Source organism: Nothobranchius furzeri, chromosome 14 (genome assembly GCF_043380555.1).
Source record: "Nothobranchius furzeri strain GRZ-AD chromosome 14, NfurGRZ-RIMD1, whole genome shotgun sequence".
NCBI classification, from domain to species: Eukaryota; Metazoa; Chordata; class Actinopteri; order Cyprinodontiformes; family Nothobranchiidae; genus Nothobranchius; species Nothobranchius furzeri.
The window spans coordinates 536,397-562,252 of NC_091754.1; the positions used below are offsets into that span (position 1 = coordinate 536,397).

Below are 25,856 nucleotides of genomic sequence, written 5' to 3' on the forward strand. Positions count from 1 at the left end.
ATATATATATTTTTTTTTCTTGGTGACAAAAGGCCTTGTAATGATTTATAATTTCCAAAATAAAAGTTTTGCTACTATGAAGACTTACTTTCACACAAACATGCTGGTCCAACTCTGCTGAATCATTAGACTTTTATTAAATATATACATAAAAAAAACACTCATTTAAAAACTTTTTGCACATTCAAGCTTAATTTTTGGTAAAAATAAAAATTAACTAATCAATTTATTGAATATGATTTTGGTGATTTTTTATATTTTATGGGCAAGGTTTGAAGTAAGCTAAGTGCTCTGCTCTGCACTGGCCAGCTGAACTATCTTTAGCCCCTGCTGGCAAGTGGATGGAAGTGCCTAGCTTATCCTCACTGCTGTCATCAAGGCACACAGTATTTTTGGGGACGGCAGCAGCTGCAAAAGCATTTAACAGTATTCTCTGAACAATGACAGTTGGAGTGTCTGAAGCCTGAACGACGCTGAGATTCAAGGACTGCTCTGAACTTGTTCAACAGGAAGTGCCGTTTTTGATTCTTTATGCTGGACAAAAATGCCGGAAAGGATGTAACCGAGTTTGGACATTACGGATAGCATGTATGCGAGTGTGGCGACAACTGTGCACGCCACTCAGCCTTCTGGAAACGAGGGGCATTGCTTTTTAACTCGGACTGTGATTGCAAGAGCGGAATGTATGTTGATGACCATTGCTGGCGACTGAAGCGAGGTAGGGCATGTTGGGGTGCACCGCTTCACCGGGGGCAGAGGTCATTCCAATTAAATAAGACAAGTAAACACAGAGTTCATCCACTCTCTTTAACTGTCCTATGGGAGTCTTGAAGATTCTTAAAGGCCAATGTCTAAATTGTGTGAATCAAGTACCTTGCGAGGTCGGTTAAAATGATCTTGCAGGAATTTTAAGACTGTATACATGCACATACACAATTTGTCAAATTATTAAAGTTTCATTGGATAAATATTGAAAAACATGCAGACTTCTAAGGTACTAAAATGAACAGATGTATTTAAATGTAAACAAGTGTCCCCTCCATCCAAGGAGTTTGTCGATTTGTTGATCAGAGTTTTGCTGAAGCAGAAACATCAGCTTCCTGGATGCTCTTTAGATGGATTTGTTGCTGTTGTTGACTTTAGATTATTTTAAGGTCAAGTTCTTGGAGACTATTTGGGAAGGTTCTTAAACCTCGGGCTGCAACCACACGGTGTAATCCTGATCTGTAACATAAAGGGTTGAAGGAACCCTGCTTCGGTTTGTCTTTCACTCAGTCAGGATATTTTCATGCACATGTTAATGTGGTTGATCAGTCCCTGATGTAAAATATCCAACAGAACAACTGAGTCCATCTACATGTGACTTTTTATAACTCAAGCTGTTTAGGTCAGAATTAATAGTCTACCCATTTCTTCTTCATGCACCATTAATTTTTGTGATTAGCAGCTGATTATACATTAATCTGACAACAATCGTGACATTTTCATCAACTTGGGATAAAACCGATCCTTGTTAATAACATCCCACGTCCTCATCTCTGTGAGTGGTGTGCCATGGGAATGATCTGTTGGCAGGTTTGCTCTTCTGATGCATGAAGAATTACTCTAATTTTCATGCTTCCGCTTGCGTCTCATACTTAGTGCTAATTGTGTTTCAGATGATTTTATGACTTGAATATTTGCATCATATCTATCATAGTTAAAATATCTGAGGAGTGTTGCACGCCTTTGAACCGTTGTTGTGAGCGGAGGGGCCATTGTGTGTAAAGCTGCCCGCCAAACGAAAATGCACCATGAAAAATATAATAAACCCTAAATGTTTACATATTATTTATAACATTTATGGATGTCTACCATTAATATTGGCTGAAATCAGCATTCAAATTTAAAATTTGTAAACATCTGTATCGGTTTTCCGTCTTTTAAAGACCAATTTTACACACCACACACGTATTATCAGGGTATCCGCGGGTCCTTAAAAGGTCTTAAAAAGTCTTAAATTTGGCTCCCTTAAATCTGCAGCTACCCTGATTATACATCAAACTCTTCAGCTACTTCTCTCTTTCTCTCATATGATACATGTGAGGTAACGTTTTAGAGATATTTTAGTTTATTTGGCCCAACGTGTGAAGTACAAATTTGCCGTGTGTAGCGAACACACGTTGTCCTCACAGCACGTAGCTACGTGTAGCTAGTCAGCTATCAAACGGTTAAAAAAACCCGGAAGATCTATACAAATGTTTTAACACCGTAATGCAACAATAAAATACATTACTAACTAATACACACATCTTATCATCGTGCAGGGACAATGAGATTCAAGTGCTGTGGGAAACAAAATAAATATGGTACTTTTACTGTTACTACCTTAAATTGAAGTAGTTGTCATTTTGTACAGAAAATATTTAAAATGTAAGCATGAATGATAGGAGATGTGTGATGTTAGTAAAGTCCCATTAGTCATCATCACACACTGGTGAAATTTAACCTCCACATTTGACCCATCCCCGTGGGGAGCGCGGAGCTGCAGCAATGGCTGCACTCAGGAACTATTTGGTGGTTTAAAGTATCTTTCTGGAGTTTTCGCCTTTCAGAAATCATGTATGACTCACACACACACACACACACACACACACACACACACACACACACACACACACACACACACACACACACAATCTGGTAGGCTAATTCGAGCACACTGACTCACAACACAGCTTCTTCTGCTACACTTCTATGGGATAACAGTTTTGATTGTTTTCCTAGAAAAACCAACAAACCAAATGTATACCTCTCGTCCGGATATTTACTTTCGCTCACACCACAAACAAGAAAACCGAGAATGTTTGTTAAGCAGAACTGTGGCAGCAACAAGTTGTCGTCGACGCTCCAGTCGTAGGTCTTTCACATGGATCCAAACCATTTAGAATGCTGGTCCATATGCTGGTCCCTGGCTTCCCTATTTAACGTATCCCTGATGTCCAACATTTTCTTTCTCCCAAATCTGCTTCTTCTCTGTGATTTACTGTTTGTTTACACCAACATGTCCACCATGTTCCAGAATGCAATACATAATCACGTGTGATCACAAGCCCTTTATCGAGCATCCCATTGTATAAGACCTAGAAAGTGATCATTAATGAATTTGACAGATGAGATTGCAGAAATAATAATATTAATAGAATAGAATAGAATAGAATGAAATGGAATGTCATTATTGTCATTGTACAAATAGAACAAAATTAAAAAGTAGTGCCATTTCCTATGGTGCATTAAATTAAAAAACAAGAATAAAAACAAGAAAAAAATATTCTAAACATATTTTCTAAATAATAATAATAGCTACTAACAAGGGGGAGGCAAATGGATAAAATGTGTTATTTCCAGGACTGATTTTTAAAAGCATTGGGGATTATTAAATACAATACTTCACAATTTCAATAAATTATCCTCCAACATCATTGTCAAGAAAGATTTTACGATATTCAATCAATCAATCAATCAACCTTATTTATATAGCACTTAATACATGCAACTCAAAGTGCTTAACAAATTAAAAGGCCCCACATACCCACATTCCCTCCCATCCCCAGAATTTTAAAAACAGTCTGACAATAACAACCCCTTCACAACACTCCTCCACCGCTGCACGCTCACACACACACACACACACACACACACACACACACACACACACACACACACACACACACACACACACACACACACACACACATACATACATGCCCCCTTCCCCATGGTAAAAAAGCACGATTGTCTGAGATCAGATGAGCCAGACCAGCTAAGATGAGGATAAGGAAACACCATCAGGGGAGCCCTCCGCCCTGACAGCAGCAGGTCCACAGCAGCAGCCGAGGCACTGACACCGGGCGCCCAGGGCAGGGAGGGCAGAGACCCCCACCACCACCACCCAGGCACACATGGAAAACACCCAGGCCGCCACAGCCGACCACCACCGCCGGGGCAGAGGGCTCCCACAGAGGAAGCACTGGAAAAAGGTTAAATTAAGGTTAAAATATAAGATCCAAAGAGCTAAAATGAGAATTGTAATATAAAAAGTTACATAGATATTAAAATAATGTTGATCATAAATCAAGGTAAAAAAAACTGTTTAAAATGCACGTATAAAGAAAGAATACATTAAATAAATAAAATAAATAGATCATATAAATAAACAAAGTAATTAATTAATTTAAAAAGTGAGAGTATTCCGTTAAAAGCTAAGCTAAAAAGATGAGTCTTGAGTCTGTTTCTAAAAACACGAACGTTCTCAGCAGCCCTGAGGTCCCCTGGCAGCTCGTTCCAGAGGCGAGGACCGTAGTCCTGGAAAGACGCCTCGCCGTGAATATGCGTCCTGACTTTAGGGATGACAAGGAGACGGCTGCCAGAGGAGCGCAGAGACCGCGTGGGTTCATACGGTAAAAGCAGTTCTGAAAGATAAGAAGGCCCAAGACCATTAAGACACTTAAAAACTGTTAAAAGTATTTTGAAATGGATCCTGAAAACATACGGGGAGCCAATGCAGTGATTCTAAAACTGGAGTAATGTGCTCCCGCCTCCTGGTCTTCGTCAGGACACGTGCTGCTGAGTTTTGTAATAGTTGTAAACCTGAAATCCTCTTTTTAGGAAGACCAGAAAGCAGGGCAATGCAGTAGTCTATCCTACTGGTGATAAAAGCGTGCATCAGCGTCTCCGTATTGGCCTGAGAGAGAATGGGGCGGACTCTGGCGAGGTTCTTTAGATGATAAAAACCTATTTTGGTGATATTTTTAATATGATGGATAAAAGCCAGCTCAGAGTCAAAGATGACACCCAGGTTCTTCACTTGTGAAGATGGATTAAGAGACAGTGATTGTCATTTTGGTAAAAGCTTCTCTCTCTGGGCCTCAGGACTGATGACTAAAACTTCCGTTTTGTCCTGGTTGAGCTGGAGAAAGTTCTCTGCCGTCCAGGATTTGATATCAAAAATGCAATTAAAAAGTGTGTCCATTGGCCGTGTGTCATCAGGAGACACAGAGATGTACAGCTGTGTATCATCAGCGTAACGCTGGGGACGCACCGGCCGCAGAAGCGCCGAGAAGCGAATCGCTCACAAAATTCGGCCGCTGCTCGCCGCTCCTCAGTTCAGATCAGACGCGCCCCAGTCGAGGCGCGCCTCGGCCCAGCTGTAGTTTTTCTTTTAAACACTTGGTGTCCTCCATTTCCTCTCAGCCTTTTCTCAGCTCTTTTCCTATACGTTTGAGTGTGTGTGTGTGTGTGTGTGTGTGTGTGTGTGTGTGTGTGTGTGTTTCTGCCAGTTGAATCTCTTGGAACCCGCTCCAATTCTGCAGCTGTATCCTAGCAGTTTCTTCCTAAATGGGAACGTAAATAATCATGTTTTTCGGGGGTCGTACAGCTCCTTGTGTTTCTCAACTTCCATAATTAATTTAAAGTCATCCATCTTAACTGCTTGCCTCAGACTTTCTGCCTCTCTGTCCTGTTTGCTCCAGTGAAAAGACACCCAAAACCACACCCCCCTTCACGTGGTCACACACGCACACATGTTCGATGTGTGTGCGCGTTCGTGTGGTTTTTCTGCAGTGTCTGATTACGAACACATTTGACTATTGCGGAATTTTATTTTGAAATGCTTTATTTTGTTAACTTTACCGGCCTGCCTCTTATCTCTAGGTTTGACATCTTGCCAGAATTGACGCGATTCACCCGCGGCTCGCGGAAAAATAGAGACGATGCCGAAATGATCGCTGCATAGCGCGGGCTGGAGTGCCGGCGCGCGCCGGTGCGCGGCGATTCGCAGCGCTTCGGCGGCCCATGTGGTCTATAGAATAGCTTAACAAGGGCGCCGAATGAAGGCGGTCCCATTTTTGCGGCGCTTCCGCGGCCGGTGTGTCCCCGGCGTAAAGGTGGAAACTCACCCCGTGTCTCCTGATGACACTGCCAAGAGGGAGCATATAAAGGTTAAAAAGCACTGGGCCTAAAATTGAACCCTGGGGCACACCACATGTAATCGCATGGACCCTAGAGGAACAGGTATCCAAACTCACCATAAAAGTCCTGTCTGTGAGGTAGGATGTGAACCATTGGTGAACAGCACCACAGAGGCCGATCCGTTTCAAACAAGTTAAAAGAACAGTGTGGTCTACAGTAGAACCAACACAGTCACCTTACGTTTGTCATAATTTACTCTAAAATCATTTAAAGTCTTCAGAAGGGCTGTCTCTGTGCTGTGGTTCACCCTAAAACCAGACTGAAATTTTTCAAAAGCATTATGGGTGTTGATAAAATCATTGAGTTGGATTAAAACAAGCTTTTCTAAAATTTTGCTTAAAAATGGTAAGTTGGATACCGGTGGATAATTGTTTCAATCATTAAAATCTAAAATGCTCTTCTTCAGCAGGGGCCTCACCACCGCCCGTTTAAAAGCGGCAGGAAAGACCCCTGTCTGAAGGGAGCAATTCATCATAGTTAAAACCTCATCTCTAAAAGAATCATAAAATTGTTTTAAAAACCTAGTGGGAACAGGGTCCAGGACACATGTGGTGGGTCTCACTGAGGGGAAAACTTTATCAAGAGTCTCAGCTTCAACCAAGACAAAACTGTCCAGTGTTTCCTCAGTTAGACTCTCAGACGTGTCTAAGACTGTGTTACGTTGGGAGGATAAAATGTTACATCTGATGGTGTCTCCCTTCCCTCTAAAGTGGGCTGCAAACTTCTCACAAAGAGTGTTTCAGGGGTTTTCTGAGCTGAGTTTTGGTTGGAGTTGAGAATATTATTGATTGTGGAGAAAATAATTTTAGGGTTATTTTTATTGTCTGAGAGGATTTTGGAAAAATATGCATTTCTTGAATTCCTTATGGCATTATTATATGTATATATTATATATATTATATGTATATATTATTATATGGATATATTGGAGCAGGATGGTCCCTTTGACGGTGGTTTTGTGCCCGAGTGAGCGTGCAGATTTCTGAGCCGTCTTTGTGATACCTGACACACACGCCCTCGCAGGTCTTTATTTAGGGGTTCCTATATTAAGCACTTTCCCAGTGAAATACAGCACCAGCTGTGCTGGCTATGTGTTGTGGCTGCTGTTGCAACCGGACTGGGCTGTCCCTCCTCTCACTGCTCCACTATATTTTTCTCCCACACAGGCAGACCTTATTCAATTATCCCTAATAATCATACCATCTGTTTGTGCTGAAAGACATGCACTTCATGGGGGCAAAGGGTGAGTGTTGGAATGATAGCGGATTTTCTTTCCATTCCAAAAGATAAAGGTTTAATTCTTTGTGGAAATAATGTTTAACATCATGTTTGACAGATTAGTTTCATAGTTTTGAAAATACAATGCTGATTTTAACGTTTGTTCATATGGTCCAAAAGGCCTGAAATGTTTTAACAAAATAATCAGTTTGTTATTTCTTTCTTTAGGAAGTTACATTGAAGAAGTTGGATGTTCTTGCATCAGTCCATAGCGGCTCATAACTCTCCTAGACTACCAGAGGTGCAAGGAAGCTGTCCAAGAAGCAGAAATGGATGTGTTTGGTGGTGCTCCACGTTTCTTAGCTTATCCAAGACCTGTCATAGTGCAAAGTGGGACTGAGGCCGTCCTAAAGTGTCAAATAGGAGGAGACCCAAGGCCAGCCGTCATCTGGGAGCAAAACAATGAAAAGATTGACCCTCAAGGACGATATAGGGTCTTTGAAGATGGAAATGTTTACAATCTTATCATTTCTGCAGTAACTATTGAAGATAGTGGACAATACATATGCAAAGCAAAGAACAGTATCGGGGAAACATATGCAGCAGCCACTCTGAAGGTTGAAGGTGAGGCACAAGAAATGGAGCTAAGGGAGGAAAAAAAGCCACGATTCCTGATCAAGCCCCTTTCTACTCGAGTCGGTCGTGGGGAAGATGCTGCCTTCTCCTGTAAGCTTTGGGGAAGCCCAAGACCGGAGGTTGTCTGGGAAAAAGATGGTAGAAAACTCAACGAAATATTTGAGAGTACACATTTTAATGTGGGCTACCAGGATGGTGGATGGTTTCAGCTCAAAATCTTCAAGACCCGAGCTCCAGACGGGGGTGTATATACATGCAAAGCTAGGAATGAGTTTGGGGAAGCGCTGGCAGGAGCTGTGTTGCTAGTTGATGCAGGTCCAGGACATGAAGAAGAAGGAAATCGCAACGGCTACACAAATGGTCACTGGAAAATCCAGCAGGGTAAACCGAGGACTGGTAGACAAGCGCCAAATCGACTCAAAGACGAGAGCATGACCAAGTCAACTAAAGTAAAAATATTTGCTGTTACTGAAGGCAAACATGCCAAATTCCGCTGCTTTGTGACTGGTAAACCAAAACCAGAAATAATCTGGAGGAAAGATGGGAGACTCATACTGTCTGGAAGGCGTTACTTGTTATACGAGGACAGAGAGGGGTACTTCACACTAAAGGTCCTGTATTGTAAGCAAAAGGATAATGGAGTTTATGTCTGTGCTGCATCAAACACTGCAGGGCAAACCCTTAGCGCTGTGCACCTTTCCGTCAAGGGTAAGTGAAATATTTTTTCAGTAGCTTCTGACTGACTGAATCTGACTGAAGTGAAATGAAATCAAGAAAAGAGTTATGTGAACACAGTCCAAGCCTGTAATACCTTTTGCATGGAGTAGAAGGACTGAGAAGGGAGTTATGAATGATTGTATCAAATTTCTGTCCATTTGATGCTCAGATGATGTCAGTGAGATAAAAAAAGGTACACTGAGGTCATTTTCTGGGATATAAGAAGTCACATATATGATACCACAACAGAATCACATCTCCCCTAGTGTAGCTGCTGCTTATCACATGTCCAGATTTATAGGGTCTGTACTGGGTCCGCTTCTTTTTGCCATCTGCTTACTACCGTTGGGGAATCTTCTTAGGCGGTTCGGCATGTGTTCTCATTTTTATGCTGACGACTGTCAGATCTACCTCCCCCTTCAGCGGGGGGTCGATAGGTCAATATCAAAGCTTGTAGATGCCTTAGAGGATGTGCGCTCCTGGATGGCTACAAACTTTTTACATCTGAATGACGCTAAGACTGGAGTAATTGTACTTAGCCCTGGCATGTCCACACACCCATGCGATGCTGTGAATCTGGGCACTTTAGCATCTAACATGAAGACCATCATCCGAAATTTGGGAGTGCAAATGGACTCAGCCCTTAAACTCGACACGCAAATCAAACAGGATGTGCAATTGTGTTTTTTAAACTTATGCCGACTAGCCAGAATTAAGCCCCTGCTGTCCAGAGTACATTTAGAGACTGTCACACATGTTTTTGTTCTTTCAAGGCTCGACTACTGCGCTTGCAGTTAGCACAAAACTCAGCCGCTAGGTTCGTGACGGGCACTAGCGCAGGGAACATATCACCCCTGTGTTGGCATCCCCTCATTGGCTGCCTGTGCAATACAGGGCAAAATTCAAGGTCTTGGTACTGGCATACAAGGCCTTACAAGGAACTGCTCCAGCATATCTTGGCAACCTTTTGCATAGACACGCCCCCTCGCGGGCCCTTTGCTCAGCCGGCAGAGAGCTGTTGATCATTCCACGCACCAAGTGCAGGTCACGGGGGGACCGTGCGTTCGTGTGTTGGCACCTGCACTTTGGAACCAGTTGCCTTTGGTAGTGCGCCAGTCACCCTCGTTGGGGGTTTTTAAGACTCGCCTTAAGACACATTTTGTTTTCGAGGCATTCCAGGATTAGCTCATTTTACCCGGTTTCGATGCCCCGGCCTCTTAATCATTGTCAGGATTTTATTTTTTGCTTTTATTCTCCTCTTTTAATTGATTGTACATTGGTTTTACGATTGTTAGATTTCATTCTGATGGTTTTATGTTTTTATTGTGTTGTGTTCAGCACCTTGGGCGTCTGCATTGGTCGCAGAAGGGGCTTTAATGAAATGAAATGAAATAGTGGTTTACTCTTAATGCTCCACCTTTTGTCCAGGAAGAAGGACGAAAGCCTATTTTCACCTTTGTGTACTTCATTTCCGGTTTGATGGCCTAAACGTGGTGAGACGAGTAGTTGGGAGTCCTCTATGGGGTTTCACCAATACCTGTATATATGATGTGACTTGTACGGTTCTGAAGAGTCTAATGGCACTTACACATTAGCTTCAGTTCGGTCCCTACTGGTTTCTTCCAGAACTGGAATTTGGTTTCACACACAGGTCAGATTTGCATTTTCTGTTCCGAGGCAACTCTTTTTCTCAGACCTTCTCCCCGGCGGTCGGACTGGGACCGAGACGACACTTCGGACTGAATGGCCGGCTGAAATTATGCCTACCGTCTCCGATCTGCGAGCAGAATGAGCCAGCGGGGTTTCCTGCATGCGCAAATCATTTTCATGCTGGCTGCTGTTGAGTAAACTTCTGTCTGTAGCACGGAGCTGCCTCTCAGTGGGAACGGGATAAGAGAGTGAGTGTGTGTGTGTGTGTGTGTGTGTGTGTGTGTGTGTGTGTGTGTGTGTGTGTGTGTGTGTGTGTGTGTGTGTGTGTGTGTGTGTGCCTGTCCTCTGCATCGGAGCTCTCACCCCGGCGAGCAGACAGCTGCTCAGGGGAGAAAGCAGTGTGTGTGGCACAAGATTATGAGGACACACACCGCCAGTTAACAGAATAATGTGTTTCAGAGTCTCCAAAAGCAGCACAGCTCATGCCTGCCTTTGTTTACCTTATTGTGGAGGACACCGCGGACTTTCCCACACGTATTAAACGCCGCCCGCAGGCTTGAGGATTTCCTCCTTCCTGAGAAGTCCCTCGGATTTTTAAGTGAACACTACATCGCCCTTTCGAGACCGAACTCACGCCATCCAGCCCCACCATTGAATCCGAGCGGGCGGTTCCAACCACCGCCATGTCACACTTCTGTTCACTCCCGCAAAATACAAAAATGTAGCTGGGAGGGTGGGGGCAGATGATCGACACCCACCAAACTCTGAGCCAATGTAGCTGTGAGCTAAATGAGCTAACTGAAGCCACCAGTGGTTGGCGGGCATTTGCCCTGGGGTGGACTAGCCTCTCTGGCATTCTGGCACTGTCGCGGTTAGCATAATTTGGAATTCTAGGATGTCCAAGGAGGATCCTGCCTTTCTCGTCTCTGATTGGCTAGAAAGGCTCTACTACGATTGGCTATTTCATTAAACAGCAAACTGACTGTCCTCGCTAAGTACTGACTGTGTCCTTCTGCCATCAGCAGAAACTTGGTTTGGGGAGTTTAGTAAAGAAAATGTGAACTTAGCGCTATAATAAACATTCTGTCCTGGTTTGCACAGTATTTTATGTTTCATTAAAAAACTGAAAAATGTAAAATATGAATTTAAATCTTGTTGCATTTATCAAACTGTTGGACTTACTTTATATATCTTGGCTCTGAAGCATTAGAGTACATATGTGCCTTACCTGGGTATGACATTTAATAAAACTGTTTTCTTAATGAACTGACCTGAATTGGAATGTTTATTATGTGAAGTGCCTTGAGACGACTCTTGTCGTGATTTGGCGCTTTATAAATAAACTTGAATTGAATAAAACTGCCCTATTCTGCCAAGCTGTGTGCATCAGGTCTGCTTCTTCTCCAGAATAATGAAAACTGGTGAAAAATAGGTCTAAATCGTAATCAGCTTTAACTTAATTTTTGATTAAATGATACACATTTAATCTGATGATGAGAGATGTGCTCTAACTTGTAAACAGCCTTAACCTATTGAAGCAGGATAGCCTAATAATGAAGTAATAAGATAACCCCAACAGAGCCAACAGATATAAAGTCAGTCTACAGGGTGATAAAAAGAGGTTTATTAAGTTCACATTTGATGTTTTTTGACTCCAACCCCCCACCCCCAACATTTACTTGGCATCGGAATGTGTCTCACAGAAATTATATGTTAAAACCATCAAATGGGATCAGATAATAACTTTTATTGGCCCATAGACTCCCATTCTTTTTGTTTTTTCTAGTAGGGGGTCAATGAATCGGATGTATATGGGCATGAAATAAGATTTTCTTATATGTTGCAACTATGATTAGGGGAAAAGCGGTGTATGCACTAGCAGTCGGTACACCCAACTTTTTACAACCTAAATCAATAAATTTGCTTTGTGTCACTATTTACATTACTAGATTAAATTGGGATTAGGATTAGGGTTAGATCAATTCATCAGACGTGAAATTATAGTCGGTTTATAAACTCTTGGGAGATCAATAAAATGCAATAATGCAGGACATTTGAGCTTGGCAATGTCCAAATGGATGAAATTCTTCAGTTTGAGATAGAGTTCAACCTTACAGTGATGTCTGCAAAGTCATTTAGCTTATGAAAGGTCTACGGGAGTTTGCCCATGCGAAAGAAGCCTTTCAGTGGGATATCGTGTGTTGCACGTGGCCCAGAGAAGTCCAAACTCATTGCACCATTTAAGTATCACAAAAACATCCTTTCACTGTGTCAGTAAGAGGTTGAAATAAAACGCTGAGGTGAAATTATTGGTTTATCATAACTAGTGGGGAGATTTGAAGGGAAGTGATCCATAACAAGATATGGAGCTTAACACAGATAACTAAATGTGACCCACATTCTGTAGTTTACAACTGTCTGGTAATGTCTGATGGTGTCCGTTACAAACAGTATATTCCCTATCTAACACCTCAGTGTGTTTACAGCCTTCTTGTTCCTTGACTAAATGTGTTTCTTGTCTCTTGATTTTGCACATCTTGTTTGCTCAAGTGGAATTAGTTGTAAAACATATTTCATTTGACTGTGTTAATAGGGCATGCATGAGTTTCCTCAGGGTCAGCTTCCTTTCAGTATTCATACGATTAAAGTAATACTAATTTTACATGATAATCAAATATGAATATTTCTCTATTTTTGAGTGACATCTTTTTCATCTTCCGATCTCAGAGCCACCTGTACGATTTAAGCAGCCTCTCTATGATCTAGAAGTTTGGGAACGAGACTTAGCTGTCCTTGAATGTGAAGTTCCTGAAGACTCTGTTCCAATTACATGGTATCTGGAGGATAGACGACTGCAGCCAGGGGCCAAATATGGAATGGAGGAATGGGGAACAAAACGGCGGCTAACGATCCGTGACATTGGGGTTGATGATGATGGAATTTACCTCTGTGAGATGCCCGATGGGGGTAGAAGCATAGCAGAGGTAGCTGTAAAAGGTGATTTTAATCATTTTCTTAAATTTTGGGTTAAGCAACTGACACTTAGTGTTGCTTCAATATGTGACACTTAGATTTTTGGACAATTTAATAATTAAATCATGAAAATCCATCAGTAATCTTTATATGTTTCTTTAAAAATATAACTTAAATAATATAATATAATCATTTTTAGATTTGATGCTTGTCAAAACTTTGTTTTTCCTTGCAGGTACAATTTTGCGAAAACTTCCACGGAAGGTGGATGTCTTGGAAGGTGAAAATGCTGCATTTTGTGTTGAAGTGGAAAAAGAAGAAATGGACATACATTGGTACAAGGATGGCACAGAGTTGCGCGAAACCCACCAGACGATCCTGAAGTCTTTTGGTCGAACTCACATTTTGGTGTTCGTCAATACAATGCCCCAAGACTCCGGCCTTGTGACTTTTCTGGTGGGCAGATCCAAGACCTCCTCCCAGTTAAGAGTGAAATGTGGGTTCCACCACCAGCAAATCATTCGTCACAGTGCATTTTTTTCTGTTCTTTGTATTCTAACTGATGTTTTCCCATTTTAGCGGCCAGACATTGTCCTCCCAGTTGTCCGCTGGGAGTGCAGATCAACACAGAGCACGCTAATGCTGCTCTGCTCTCATGGACTCCGGCACCGGACTCACGAAAGAACCCTCCATCTGGATATGTGCTTGAACGACAAGAAGTGGGCACTGGTTCTCAGGAGTGGCTGCAGTGCCTGACCACAGACTCTGCCACTTCGGTTGAGATCCTCGGTGACAGTGTCCCGTGTGAGGCAGATTATCGCTTTCGCATTTGCAGTGTGAACAAATACGGAAAAAGCAACAATGTTGAATTTCCAAGAACTGTTCACCTAGGTAACCTTTGATTTACCAGCAGATAAACAGTTCATCCTAATCTATGAACACATGATTCACAGATTAGGACAGCTTCCCTTGGTACATCTTGAACATGTTTTTTTCTTTGCAGTTCCTGTGGCTAGAATACAAGCTCCATTACAAGATGCCTTGGTGCCAGAAGGGCAAGATGCACTATTCTCAATTGAACTTTCTGCTTCAGTTATTGGTACGTGGTTCTTGAATGGGACTCAGCTTCAAGAGGATGAGCATTATTCCATGCGTCGGTCAAGAACCCACCAGTCTCTTCGCATTAGAGGAGTACGGGACACGGATAACGGAGCTGAGATTACATTTATTGCATATGGCATTCGGGATTCTGCAGCACTGTACATTCAAGGTACGTCTGGGTCAACTGGATGAATGTCTTTTCACTACATTGACTATTTTGTCATGGTTCAAGCGATTCATAGGAGACTGTTAACGGTGGGTAAGAACTGATTGTGAGATGAAGGTATAGGATTAGGAGGAAGTGTTGCAGGTATGAATTTATTATAACCCTCTGAGTGGGAATCCAGAATGGGAAAGTTAAGTTTGGGTTATGTCTTTCCCCCACTGCACACTGGAAGCATCAGCGGTGCAGAACGGTTTACTCACAACAATCACTGCACTCGAGTGCACACTGGGAGAGTCTCAGCAGCGAAGCAGCTCCTCAGCCGCGCTTCTCGCTTGACTCGCGAGATCACAAATTCCCTCCAAACTTCTGCCAACCTCCTCGCGTATATATTTGTGTGTGTATACTCATTTACGTGTGTATATATACTTTACACATATCATTATTTTTACTATTATTATTTATTTACTTTCTTTCTTTTCTCTTTTTTAAGTCTGTTATAACTTTCTAACTCTGCCACCTTATTTGTTATCAGTTGTGTTGTAGGAGGACCTGCTCGAAAACGAGATGTTACATCTCAAGCAGTTTATCCTCCTGAAAAACATAAGTTAAATAAATAATAAATAAATAAATACTGGGAGTATATAAACCGTTGGGTCACCCGTAAGCTTCATATATACATGAAATTGCATTGCTGCAATACTTTTATTTTGAAAATTACTGTGAATTTTACACTGAAACAGTGTGTGATTTCCTGTCTAGCCCTATGTTAACTCTGGAAATTGAAGCATCCCAGAAACGGATTGTGGAAAAAAATAGAACCCGATGCTAACTTTAGCGATGTGGCGTGCTGCTTTTGGGGCGCAACTGAAAATCGTCACATTGCAGCTGGTTTGAAACACTCCGTAGACTATAATGGATTCTATTTGAAGCAGTGCCGTTCTGCACTGCTGATGCTTCCAATGTGCAGCAGGGGTGAGAAGGATTTGGTTTCTAGACGCCTCTGATTCAAAAAGGGAAAAGTGGGTAGAATGAGGAATACATAATGCATGTTTTTGTACTGTGTTTAGATAATGGTGAGACAAAACTATCAAAACATGGCCTGGCCTGCCAGACTCATCCTCTGTCTATTTTACACAGAGGATGAGTCTGGATACTCACCACACAGCAACATGAGGGGTGGGGCTAGCCAGATCAAATATAACCAGTCAGAAAAAAAGGCAGAGATGACAATTGTACCATGCAACACTGTCATTTTTTAGCTGTAGTCAAAGATGGCGTCTGGTGACAGCGCAAACATCTTTCTTTAAAAGAAAGCATTTTAGCGCTTCTTCCTGTTGTGGTTTTAAAGTCATGTCAAAGTCATTTAGAACAGAGGAAAGAGCCACAGCGGACTCAGCTTCAGACAAAATCATCGTTCATGAGAAACTGAGCGTTGCGGTGTGACGTACACGGTTCAGTGCTGATTGTCTTCGTCAGAATTCTCAGAGGGTGAGGTTATTTGATTGGAAGCGTTACCAGGCCCTTTGCTTGCCATAAGGAAGCTTTAGCATGGCTCGCCAGGCTAAACAAAAGTATTCCCTATCTAAAATTTCAGCTCCACTTGTGAAGTTTCTACCACTGTCTGAAATGGATCGAAACAAGTTTGTAGAAGTTGGGAACCCAATTGTACTCTACTGTGAGATCTCTGACCCTGCAACTCCAGTGCATTGGTACAAGAATGGGGTAGAACTACAAACAATGGATGGTCTTCATATCCAGGCAGAGGGTACAATGAGACGAATTGTCATCCAATCAGCAGACTTCTCACATTCAGGAGTGTACTGCTGCGATGCTATTGATGATGTCATCAGGTTCAATGTGGAGGTAGAAGGTGAGTAGCCTGAATTCTTTACCATATCGTTGTCTGTGGTCATCTTTATGCCAAATTTCCCTCCTTTATTTCATCTTCATGAATGTATTTCTATGTGCAGTATGTGTATGTTGCCGTGTATTACAGATGAACTTGTGCAAAAAAATAATTTTATGCCTTTACAAATGATTGCAATGTCTACATATCCATAGCCCCACCAGTGAGGTTTTCAACACTTCCAGATGCAGAAAGGAACAAAACCATCCTAACTGGCTGCCCAATTGTTTTACAATGTGAGCTGTCAGACCCCTTTGCCCAGGTGCACTGGTACAAAGACGGGTCAAAGCTCCATCCTCAAGGTGGAGTAGATATCATAACTGACGGCTATGAGAGGAAACTGAATGTCCATTCAGCAGAAGTTGCCCACTCTGGCTTGTATTGCTGCAAGACAAAGGGTGACTCCATCACATTCAGTGTGGATGTCAAAGGTGATTTACTTACCTTGAAGTGATGTGAATCATTAACAAGCTCCTACTCGCAACTAACCTACTCTTTTGATCTCTTCTCTGTTTTCTGATGCGCTGCCATCTTTTTTTCTTGGTGCTTCTTAGATCTGCAGCTATGTTTTTATCTTTCACTATGTTACAGCATGCAAGTCGATAACTTGTGGTGAATAACCTAAACTGCAAACATGAGGTTTACTCGTGGCTGATATACATTCTAAACATATCCGTAGCTCCACCTATGAAGTTCTCACTTATTCCTGAAGATATGAAGATGAAGTTGATTGAAGCCGGCTGCCCTGTAGTACTTCAGTGTGTGGTGTGTGACCCTGAAGGCCAGGTTTGCTGGTACAAGGATGACGTGCGGCTCATATCTAACACTGAATTAGAACTCCACTCAGAGGGCAACACCAGGACTTTAATTATTGAGTCTGCAGAACCGTGCCACTCTGGTTTGTACAGATGCGCCACACGGGATGATACAGTGGAATTTCAAGTGACGATCAAAGGTGACTTTACCTTTCCTTTCTTAAGCCTTTACGTTATAACTCCCTCTTTGCAGGTGCCACTAACAATCTCTGCTGAAGCGGTTTGATGGGCTGCTTTATAACCTTTAAAATTCACGATGCACTAGGCGATACTTTCACTTGCTTTGCGACTGCAGTGGCTCTTTCTGAACTGCACGTCTTCAAAGAACCACTTATCTTCTGCTCAGCAGTCATATCTTTCAAAGGTATCCATTTCCACAGCCTTGGGTTTATTTAGTTGTCCTTAATTCCCAATGCTAGCTCTACCAGTGACATGCTCTACTATTTTTGATGATGAGAGAGCCAAGTCACTTGAAGTTGGCAAAGCTTTGAAGCTGGAATGTAAGGTTGCAGACTCTGCTGTGCCTGTCAGCTGGTATAACGATGGTAAACAGCTCTGCCCACAAAAGGGTTGGGATATAAAGAGTGACGGCACATCAGCGAGACTCATTATTCCATCTGCGGAGCTCTTGCAGCCAGAGCAATACAGCTGTGAGAGCTCTGATGACAATATCCACGTCTCTGAGACAAAGAAAGGTGATGTTTTCATTCAGACTGTTGTTGTGTTCCAGCGGGCTTTTTGTGAAAGGGCATAACCAAGTACTGCAAATTAACCTCTACCTAAGAAAGAAGACATGAGTAAAATTTAACATGGTCATTTATTTTTCAATGATTTTGAAATATATAGATAATTGCAACCCTTTTTTTGGGAGGGGGGGGGGGGGGGACGACTCTAAACCATTCTTCAGGGTTTGACATTTCTGCGTCTGTTCAGTTATGTTTTGAATCATTATTTTTAGCTTCAACAACGTCGCCCTCAGCAGAAGTTGTGGAGATGCGGTCACTCGGAGAAACCGGCCTATCCGAACCAGCCAGTGAAACCTCAGACCCTGTTTTCCAAGCGTCACAGCCGAAAGAATCTGAATCATGTTCAAGCAAAGAATTTGATTTTGAAATGGAAGACATCAACAAGACCCTTGTCGTTGAACCAACGCATCCTTCAAACTCTGGCGCATACTATTGTGCAACAGCAGATGATGTTGCCAAATTAATAGTAGAAAATCAAGGTGATTTTTTCTTATTTGCAAATGTATGTTTTGTTATGGTTATGTCTTTGTCTGTTGCTTTAGATTCTAGCTCTGTGTACATGTCTGTGATTGTTGTTATTTTTACCTCTAAAATTTAAATGTGATTTGCACTGAAATGATCCCACGATTACTGTTTTAGTAACCCCACCAACACACAAGCTTGAACCCGATGAGAAGAACAAGTCAGCTGAAGCAAACTGCCAAATTGTTCAGCAGTTTGAGATTTCAGATCCTATTGCAAAAGCTTGCTGGTACAAAGACGGAACTCCAATATATCCCGAATTGGAAGGTGACAGCATAGAGCAGAACCAAATCGTGCCCCTCCAGCCAGAAGTCTTATCTGGTGATGGCAGGTTTAGCTGTGATGCACTGAACGATACACCATTACCTGTGGATGTAAAAGGTGTTGCCCTTCATTGCACCTGCACAATTATTATTCAAGATTGCAGATACAAGCATAGATCAATCACCCAGCTCATTGTCTTTTTTTTTTTGGCTTTGTCCAAACAGCCGGACAGTGTCACTGTCGTCATGAGATTGATGCGGTAGCTGATGCATCTGCCCAATACACTGTGGATGTCAAAGGTGATTTAATATTTCTAAATCAGCCATCCATATTGACCATAAATGCCACTAACAAGTGGTGTGACCCACTGTTAGCTCAATCATCTGAACCATCTGTAATTGTTTTTGTTTCCTTTAGAAAACTGATTTGTATCACTCTGTCATCATTGGTTTGGGTCATTTTGCTGCTTAATCAAACGTGTGTTTGCTAGATGTGTAGCAGCTGCTCAGACTAACCTACATGTTGTTTGTCAATCCATTCTTCACTTTAACCATCATCTTTGCTTAAAACGTGCAACTCTTAAAGTCCATCTTATGTCCTATTCATCTCCAGATCGTCTCATTCACATTGCTGCCCTGAGCGTTTCCCCGTTGCAATGACAACGAAGTCTCATCAAATAGATGCAATTTACATGCAAGGCTTTTAAGGCGTTAGAGCACAGATTGGTGGTATGCCAGAAGGTGTCAATTTAAGAGACGCACTGAGGTTTACTTTCAGACCAATCCTGGTCGACCTTCTTGTTTGTCTTTGCAATGGATTATCCCATAACTTCATGCTAACTCCCACTGCTGTGAACATATATTGTGGACGAAGTATTGAGAACACCAAGAACTGAAAACCTTTCTCTGTGTACATCACAATGCTTATAGCTGCATCGCCATGGCTCTGCCCTGATCAAGAAAGGAACGAGTCCACTGAAGAGGCTATTCTGGAGCAAGTCATCCAGAAGTCTTCAAAATGCAATTCTGGCATTCTTACTGACAAAGGAGGAGAATCTTTCACAGACTCTGAGGAGGATATCATAACTTCTCAGTCAGCTTATCGCTTTTCACCTGATTGTACTGCAAACAATCAAACTACAGAGCTCTGTGGTAACAAACAAATAACAAAGGCCCACACTCCACTGGCCAGCCAGCCTGTTAGGTCAACTGCAATCCTTTCTGACACACAGCGTCACATTAAACAGACCACAAAGTCACAAGGTGAGGATTTTGTCTATTTTGTACAGCATGGAGAAGTCCCATCTGAAGAACGTCACGAATCCCTGAAAACAGCTGGACCAACCGATGACTGCTGTCTTTCATTACAAACTGTATCTGAATCAAACGAATCAATCTCCAACATAACTGCCCAATCAGAGCACATGCATTACTCAGTAAAGATACCAGCTGTGCACCTTAAGCCGGACAACCTCCTACAGACGTCTGATGCTGTGTTGGAGCAGATTACACCAGTTGGACGAAATAAGAGTTGTACATCAGACAAGCACTTTGAATGCTTACAGACTAGCACAGTACTATCAGAAGGTCATTGTGAGTCAAATACGATGTCAGAAGCTGTTTCAGAGAAGCTTCTAGATTGCTCACAGTCTAGTAGTGTCCTTTCAGTGAGGACAAGCGACTCTTCAAGGACTGAAAGAGACCAATCATGGAACTTAAATGCACCATTACCATCATCGTGTATTCTGTCCAAAAAGTTTATGGACTTTGGTGGTTCCTGGTCCAAGACTAAGGAGATAGAATCTTCCCAAACTGGACCTCTTAACTTGTCGATGAGTGTCAAATGGGGTGATGTTTATCATGCAGGACAAAAAGATTGAATTATTCAGAACTCATGGCTCAAAAGAGTCAGGAAGTAACTGGGCAAGAAACATGTCATCACACCACAGAGGCTGCACAAGACCAAGGGGACCATACCGATTATTGTGGGCAAAGAGCATCCTCTAACTTTGCAGACCTTTATTACACCAAGAAGATACCCAGCATGCAAGCAGATGAGATAAATCTGTCAAGTACACGTGACAGTCACTGGAGTGACTGTGTCGCTGCAGATAAGGTGGCTGTTGAAGGTGATTTCAATGGTTAGCATTATCAAACAAAACTTTAGATGGGCACAATAATTACATTGTGCTAAACAAAAAGGTTTACTATCCTTTTATGTAGTAATGTTAATTTGTTCACTAGGTTTTGTGTATACTAAACCACATCGAGCTTTAGAGGCAAAACAGAGCTTTATTATTCTGGAAGGAGCATTTTAGATTCATATATATTTTATTATTAGGCCTAATTTGAATGCATAGTTTTATCAAGCCTAACCATGGATATTGTGTTAAAACTACTAATTTCAAAGACATTTTATTTATTTATTTATTTTCGGCACGACTAATCTTGTTTTGAGGTTTTGCTCTTTTTCTGTTTCTCAAAGCAACACGTTTGGTGTAGACAGTAACAGTGATGAAACTCTCTCTTAATGTTACCTCAAGCATCCCCAACTCCACCTGTGAGAATTACAGCTCTTCATGAGAGGAACAAGTCAGTTGAAGTTGGTGGACCCTTAGTTCTGCAATGTGAGCTATCAGACCCAAATGCTCAAGCAACCTGGCTCAAGGATGGAATTAAACTTCTTGAAGCGTCTGGGCTAAATGTGCTGGCAGAAGGCCCTGTAAGGATGCTCGCATTCCAGTCAGTGATGCTGGCTCACGCAGGGACGTACAGCTGTAGGACAACAGACGACGCAGTGCAGTTTCATCTTGATGTCAAAGGTGACCAAATCCACTTTTTTATTTTTCTCCAAATATTGATATTTTATTTAATATGTGTTTATTTAATACACTCAGTTTATTCCCAGCAGTCATCATGACCATGACTGTCAAATAACTGAGTGGCCCAATTTTAACCATTTCTCCAGGACGGAATGGATGTACAAAAACCTTCAGTGATTTGCAAAAACAAGAATTTAGTGCACAAGATTCGCATTAATGAGGATTTTCTTTGATGTTTGCAAGGTCAAAATTAAACACATTAATGCATGCATAAACTCCTTCTAATATTTGGTTGAAAGTCTCCTAAAGCCAGGCATACACTGTGCAACCATTTTAGTCTGCTCTATCTCAAACTGTACGACTTCCTTGCAGGGCGCAACTCAAGAGTCTAAATCTGTATGAACCAATGCTCAGATGCAACCTGATTGGTCACACTGTAGTTTAGTAGAACTAAAATCAGACCTAAAATTATACTAAAAGTAGTAGCATGTCGAACCTTGGAGTCCGAAACCACAGGAGACCCGCAGATCGTTGTGCTGTTTGTTGTGTTCACCACTATGGGGCAGTATAGGAGAGGAGAACCCTTTACAATGTTCACTATGTCCTCTTTTCAAATATTAATCGAGGTTCTTTTAGCTTTGGACATGAAGGTGTTTCGAGTTAACTTTACATGTTTCGACCGTTGTCTGCGGTCTTCTTCTGAAGTGTCACAGATGTTTGTGTGACGCGTCTTTATCAGCTGTTCTTCAGGTGGGCGTGACCAACCCGGATTTGTCATAGCCGCTGGGTCAGTCACGCCCACCTCCGCTGGCTGGTCTTTGGAGAAGGGAATCCCAGGTGCGAGACAGCTGATAGGCCCCCTCGTCTCTGTTCATGTTCCACTGTTCCTGTTTCCTTATTTCTTTTGCCTCCCTGACCCAACTTTTAAACCGGTTGTTCTCCGTGTTGGTAATTTTCCCTTGATCCCAGTCCATGATGTGATTATTTTGTTTGCAATGATTTGAGATGGCTGACTTGAGGATTTGCTCCTCTGCTTTTTTCTTTGTTGTCCTTGTGAGTCTCTGTTGTTTCCTTCTCGCATTCCTTCTGGTGTAAAGGTAACTTGAAACACCTTCATGTCCGAAGCTAAAAGAACCTCATTTAATAGGAGAGGAGAATGTGGCTAGAAGATAAGAGGAAGAGTATGAGAAAGTTAAGATGGATGCCTGATTCTGCAAAATGTGACGCAGGTTCTAATAAAGCTTGAAAAATAAATTCATGCCTACTTGTGCCACTTTCTGGTACAACTGTCGACCATAACACTGCTATTCATGTCTGTTGTCCTTGAGGCTTGCCATAGCTGTTGGACACATAGGGGTTTATGGGGGTTGGAGGAGGAAGACGAACAAAAAGAAGCAAACCAAAACATTGGATCTGTTTCATTTGACATAAGTACAACAAGTGTTCTTGACAATCCTTTCCATTGTAAGCGGGGAAAAGTGTAAAAATAAAAGGAGACGACCTGTATCGACACAAAAAAATGCTGGGCAGTGTTAGTTTTATTTCTGGTACATGTGGGTTGTAGCGGTGATTCAACAGTGTGAACCTAACGAGGGATGAGCAGAATTTCAATTTTTTTTATTTTTGTGTGGCCACACTATTGCCTATTGAAAGCTAGTTGTAAGGTGTTCGTCGCTTCTCATTACCTCCTATAATACATGATGCAAGATGCAAAACTCAACCTGACCTCAAAGATTCTCGCATGATAGGGAAATCGGCTCAAATGGACAAAAAGCCACACGGCATATGTACGCCGGCCTTTAGAAGTAGCCTGTCAACTAGAAACTTTTGTAGATTTTTGAGCAAAGCTCCGACATAATTCTAACTCAATATTTGACGAGTATTAGTGGAACAGAGTTCATTCAAATTGGCTGGTTTTCTGACACAGGATGTGCTTGTGAGCACAGTCCATGGATTTTTTATTGGATATAGGCTGGGGCTGTGGAACGATCATTTGAGAAGCTCAGTGTTTATTAATTTTTTTAATATATTTTTGCTAGGTTTATCCAATCAAAGACCAGCTCTGGTGTGTGTTTGGGGTCATTGTCCTGTTGGGACACCCAACTCTGTCCTAGTTTTAGCAATCTAGCTGATGATTACATGAGAATTCAATGTCTGCTGACATTATTTCCCACTGAGTAAACTCGGCATGAGGAACCCACAAGTCCCACCCAGTAACTCTACTGGGCCATTTCTACTCCAATGCAGGCACTCAGTTGATCTGGAAAGTTGTCCTTCCGGACTGGCCCCATGAGATGGAGACATGAAGGTCTGGTAAAATTACTCAAACGTTCCAAAAGTGGAAACAGCCCTAATGCTGGAAAACAGGAATTACCAACTCTAGCCAAACAATATAACTGACAAAAAGTTAATAAGACATTCTAGAACATTCAGTAATGCTTACTAATTATTTTGATGGAATATTTTCCCAGTTTCTATATTTTAAACCACATTAAATTAAAACTTGTGCATCTAATTCTTGCCTTTTCTATCTATGAGGTGGCATCTTCTTATAATTGTTCCATGATGGAAAAAAGCTGACCTCTGGCCATTTCATCACTAAGATGTACCGTGGAATTTTGACTGGCTTCAAATGACACCAAATGTTTAATTTTCTTTAAAGGATTACACTTTTTAAAAATGGACTAAAAATGCATTTTAATTATGGATTTTCTCTTATTCATATTCAATTGTGTAGCTCCTCTGACATTTTCAGCAGTATCTGAGGCTGACCAGAGAAAGACAGTGATAGCTGGCTCTCCCATAGCTCTGCGGTGTGAGCTGTCAGACCCCAGTGGACAAGTCAGTTGGTTCAAAGATGGAACAAAGCTTCTGCCAGAAAATGGAGTAGCCATCCAGTCACAGGGGAGTCTGAGAAGTTTGGTCGTGCCTTCAGCCAAGCAAACTCACACTGGTGTGTACAGGTGTGAGTCAAAGGATGATGACATCCAATTCTCAGTGGAAGTCAAAGGTGATGCTCAAAGGCTTTTCTATGTGATCTAATTGTCTTACATGTTACTAACGGCGAGTGATTATGTTGACTGTGTTTTTGTCTCAGAATGGTCAGTTATTAACCCTTAGCTTCTTTAATATTATACATAAGATGAGCTCCTTTTGTTGGTCTTCTAATTGATTAATCTAAATTAAAAAAATATAACCTATCAAACACATTGTGCACCCAAAGCTGACCTTTCACCCATCTTTCATTGCATATTTCTTGTTTATCTTAAATAATTACACATTTTGACTTGACGGTGTTACATGTCACTCACCAGTATTCCTCTTCTAAACATTGTTTTTGTTTATTTTTTCTGTTGCTTTGCTTTTGGAATTGTGTATTCTGTCCAATGTGCTGATCTCATGCGTCTATCTTCATTCACTTTCTGAAGCTCTGAAGTTACAATTTACTTCTTCATTTAAGTTATTCTTTTCACTCTTTTTTTTATTTTATTTTTTTTACAATGTCCAAAACCTTTAGAACTGCCTGTGAAGTTCTCGGAGCTTCAAGAGAATGACAGGAACAAGTCCATTCAGGAAGGGACTCCTCTTGTCCTCAGCTGTGAGCTCTCTCATGATCTTTCAACTCATGTTGATTGGTATAAGGATGGAGCCAAACTCCTGCCTCAGAACAACTTGGAGATACAGTCAGATGGCCTGATGAGGACCTTGATCATCCCCTTGACTGGGAGCAAACATTCTGGTATCTACGAATGTTCGACATCAGATGACACCATCACTTTTAAGGTGGACATAAAAGGTGATTCATTCATATCCTTTGCGTAATCTAAAAGTGTCTCTCTGTATCTCTTTTGAACGAGTTTGGCAAAGTGGGGTGACTAATATTTCATGGTCAGTGAATGTATCTTTTATTTTATCTATCTCCCTTCTTAGGCCAATCACCAAAGATCACAGCAGACCCACGCTCAGGAACATACAAGATTGTTAGGACTGGTTTTCCAGTAATCCTGCAGTGTCAGGTCTCAGACCCTGCTGCCCAGGTTTCCTGGGTTAAAGATAAAATTGAACTTTTTTCAAAAACGGGCCTTGATATGAAAAGAGATGGCCACCTCAGAAAGTTACTAATTCAGTCGGCTAAGGTTTCTGATTCTGGCCTTTACTGCTGTAGCCTTGCAGAGGAAGTTGTGGCCTTTCAAGTCTACGTTGAAGGTGAATTATTTAACGTAATTTTCAAAACAAAACTTTCAGCAAGAATTTAGTGAACCATATACATACTTGTCTATGTTAGCTTAACAGAACTGAAATCCCTTGCAAT

The 25,856-nt window shown here is 41.7% G+C and overlaps 1 protein-coding gene across 6 annotated transcripts in view; it reads left to right on the forward strand.

The window, feature by feature from the left end:
- The first annotated feature begins 484 nt into the window (after positions 1 to 484).
- obsl1b (obscurin like cytoskeletal adaptor 1b) overlaps positions 485 to 25,856 on the forward strand; it is a 48,377-nt gene continuing 23,005 nt past the window's right edge. Inside the window, exons 1-17 of one of the 6 annotated variants that reach the window (XM_070543891.1) lie at positions 485 to 718; positions 7,456 to 8,571; positions 12,958 to 13,227; positions 13,439 to 13,699; positions 13,783 to 14,094; positions 14,207 to 14,473; positions 16,065 to 16,340; positions 16,532 to 16,807; positions 17,056 to 17,331; positions 17,611 to 17,886; positions 18,150 to 18,416; positions 18,577 to 18,840; positions 18,948 to 19,022; positions 21,266 to 21,544; positions 24,300 to 24,554; positions 25,062 to 25,340; positions 25,475 to 25,750. In XM_070543891.1, coding sequence (XP_070399992.1) covers positions 7,557 to 8,571; positions 12,958 to 13,227; positions 13,439 to 13,699; positions 13,783 to 14,094; positions 14,207 to 14,473; positions 16,065 to 16,340; positions 16,532 to 16,807; positions 17,056 to 17,331; positions 17,611 to 17,886; positions 18,150 to 18,416; positions 18,577 to 18,840; positions 18,948 to 19,022; positions 21,266 to 21,544; positions 24,300 to 24,554; positions 25,062 to 25,340; positions 25,475 to 25,750 — 4,924 coding nt within the window. In that variant the 5' untranslated portion in view covers positions 485 to 718; positions 7,456 to 7,556. Of the gene's footprint in view, positions 719 to 7,455; positions 8,572 to 12,957; positions 13,228 to 13,438; positions 13,700 to 13,782; positions 14,095 to 14,206; positions 14,474 to 16,064; positions 16,341 to 16,531; positions 16,808 to 17,055; positions 17,332 to 17,610; positions 17,887 to 18,149; positions 18,417 to 18,576; positions 18,841 to 18,947; positions 19,023 to 21,265; positions 21,545 to 24,281; positions 24,555 to 25,061; positions 25,341 to 25,474; positions 25,751 to 25,856 lie in introns of all 6 variants that reach the window. The other 5 variants (XM_070543892.1, XM_070543893.1, XM_070543894.1 and 2 more) reach the window with 5 other exon arrangements.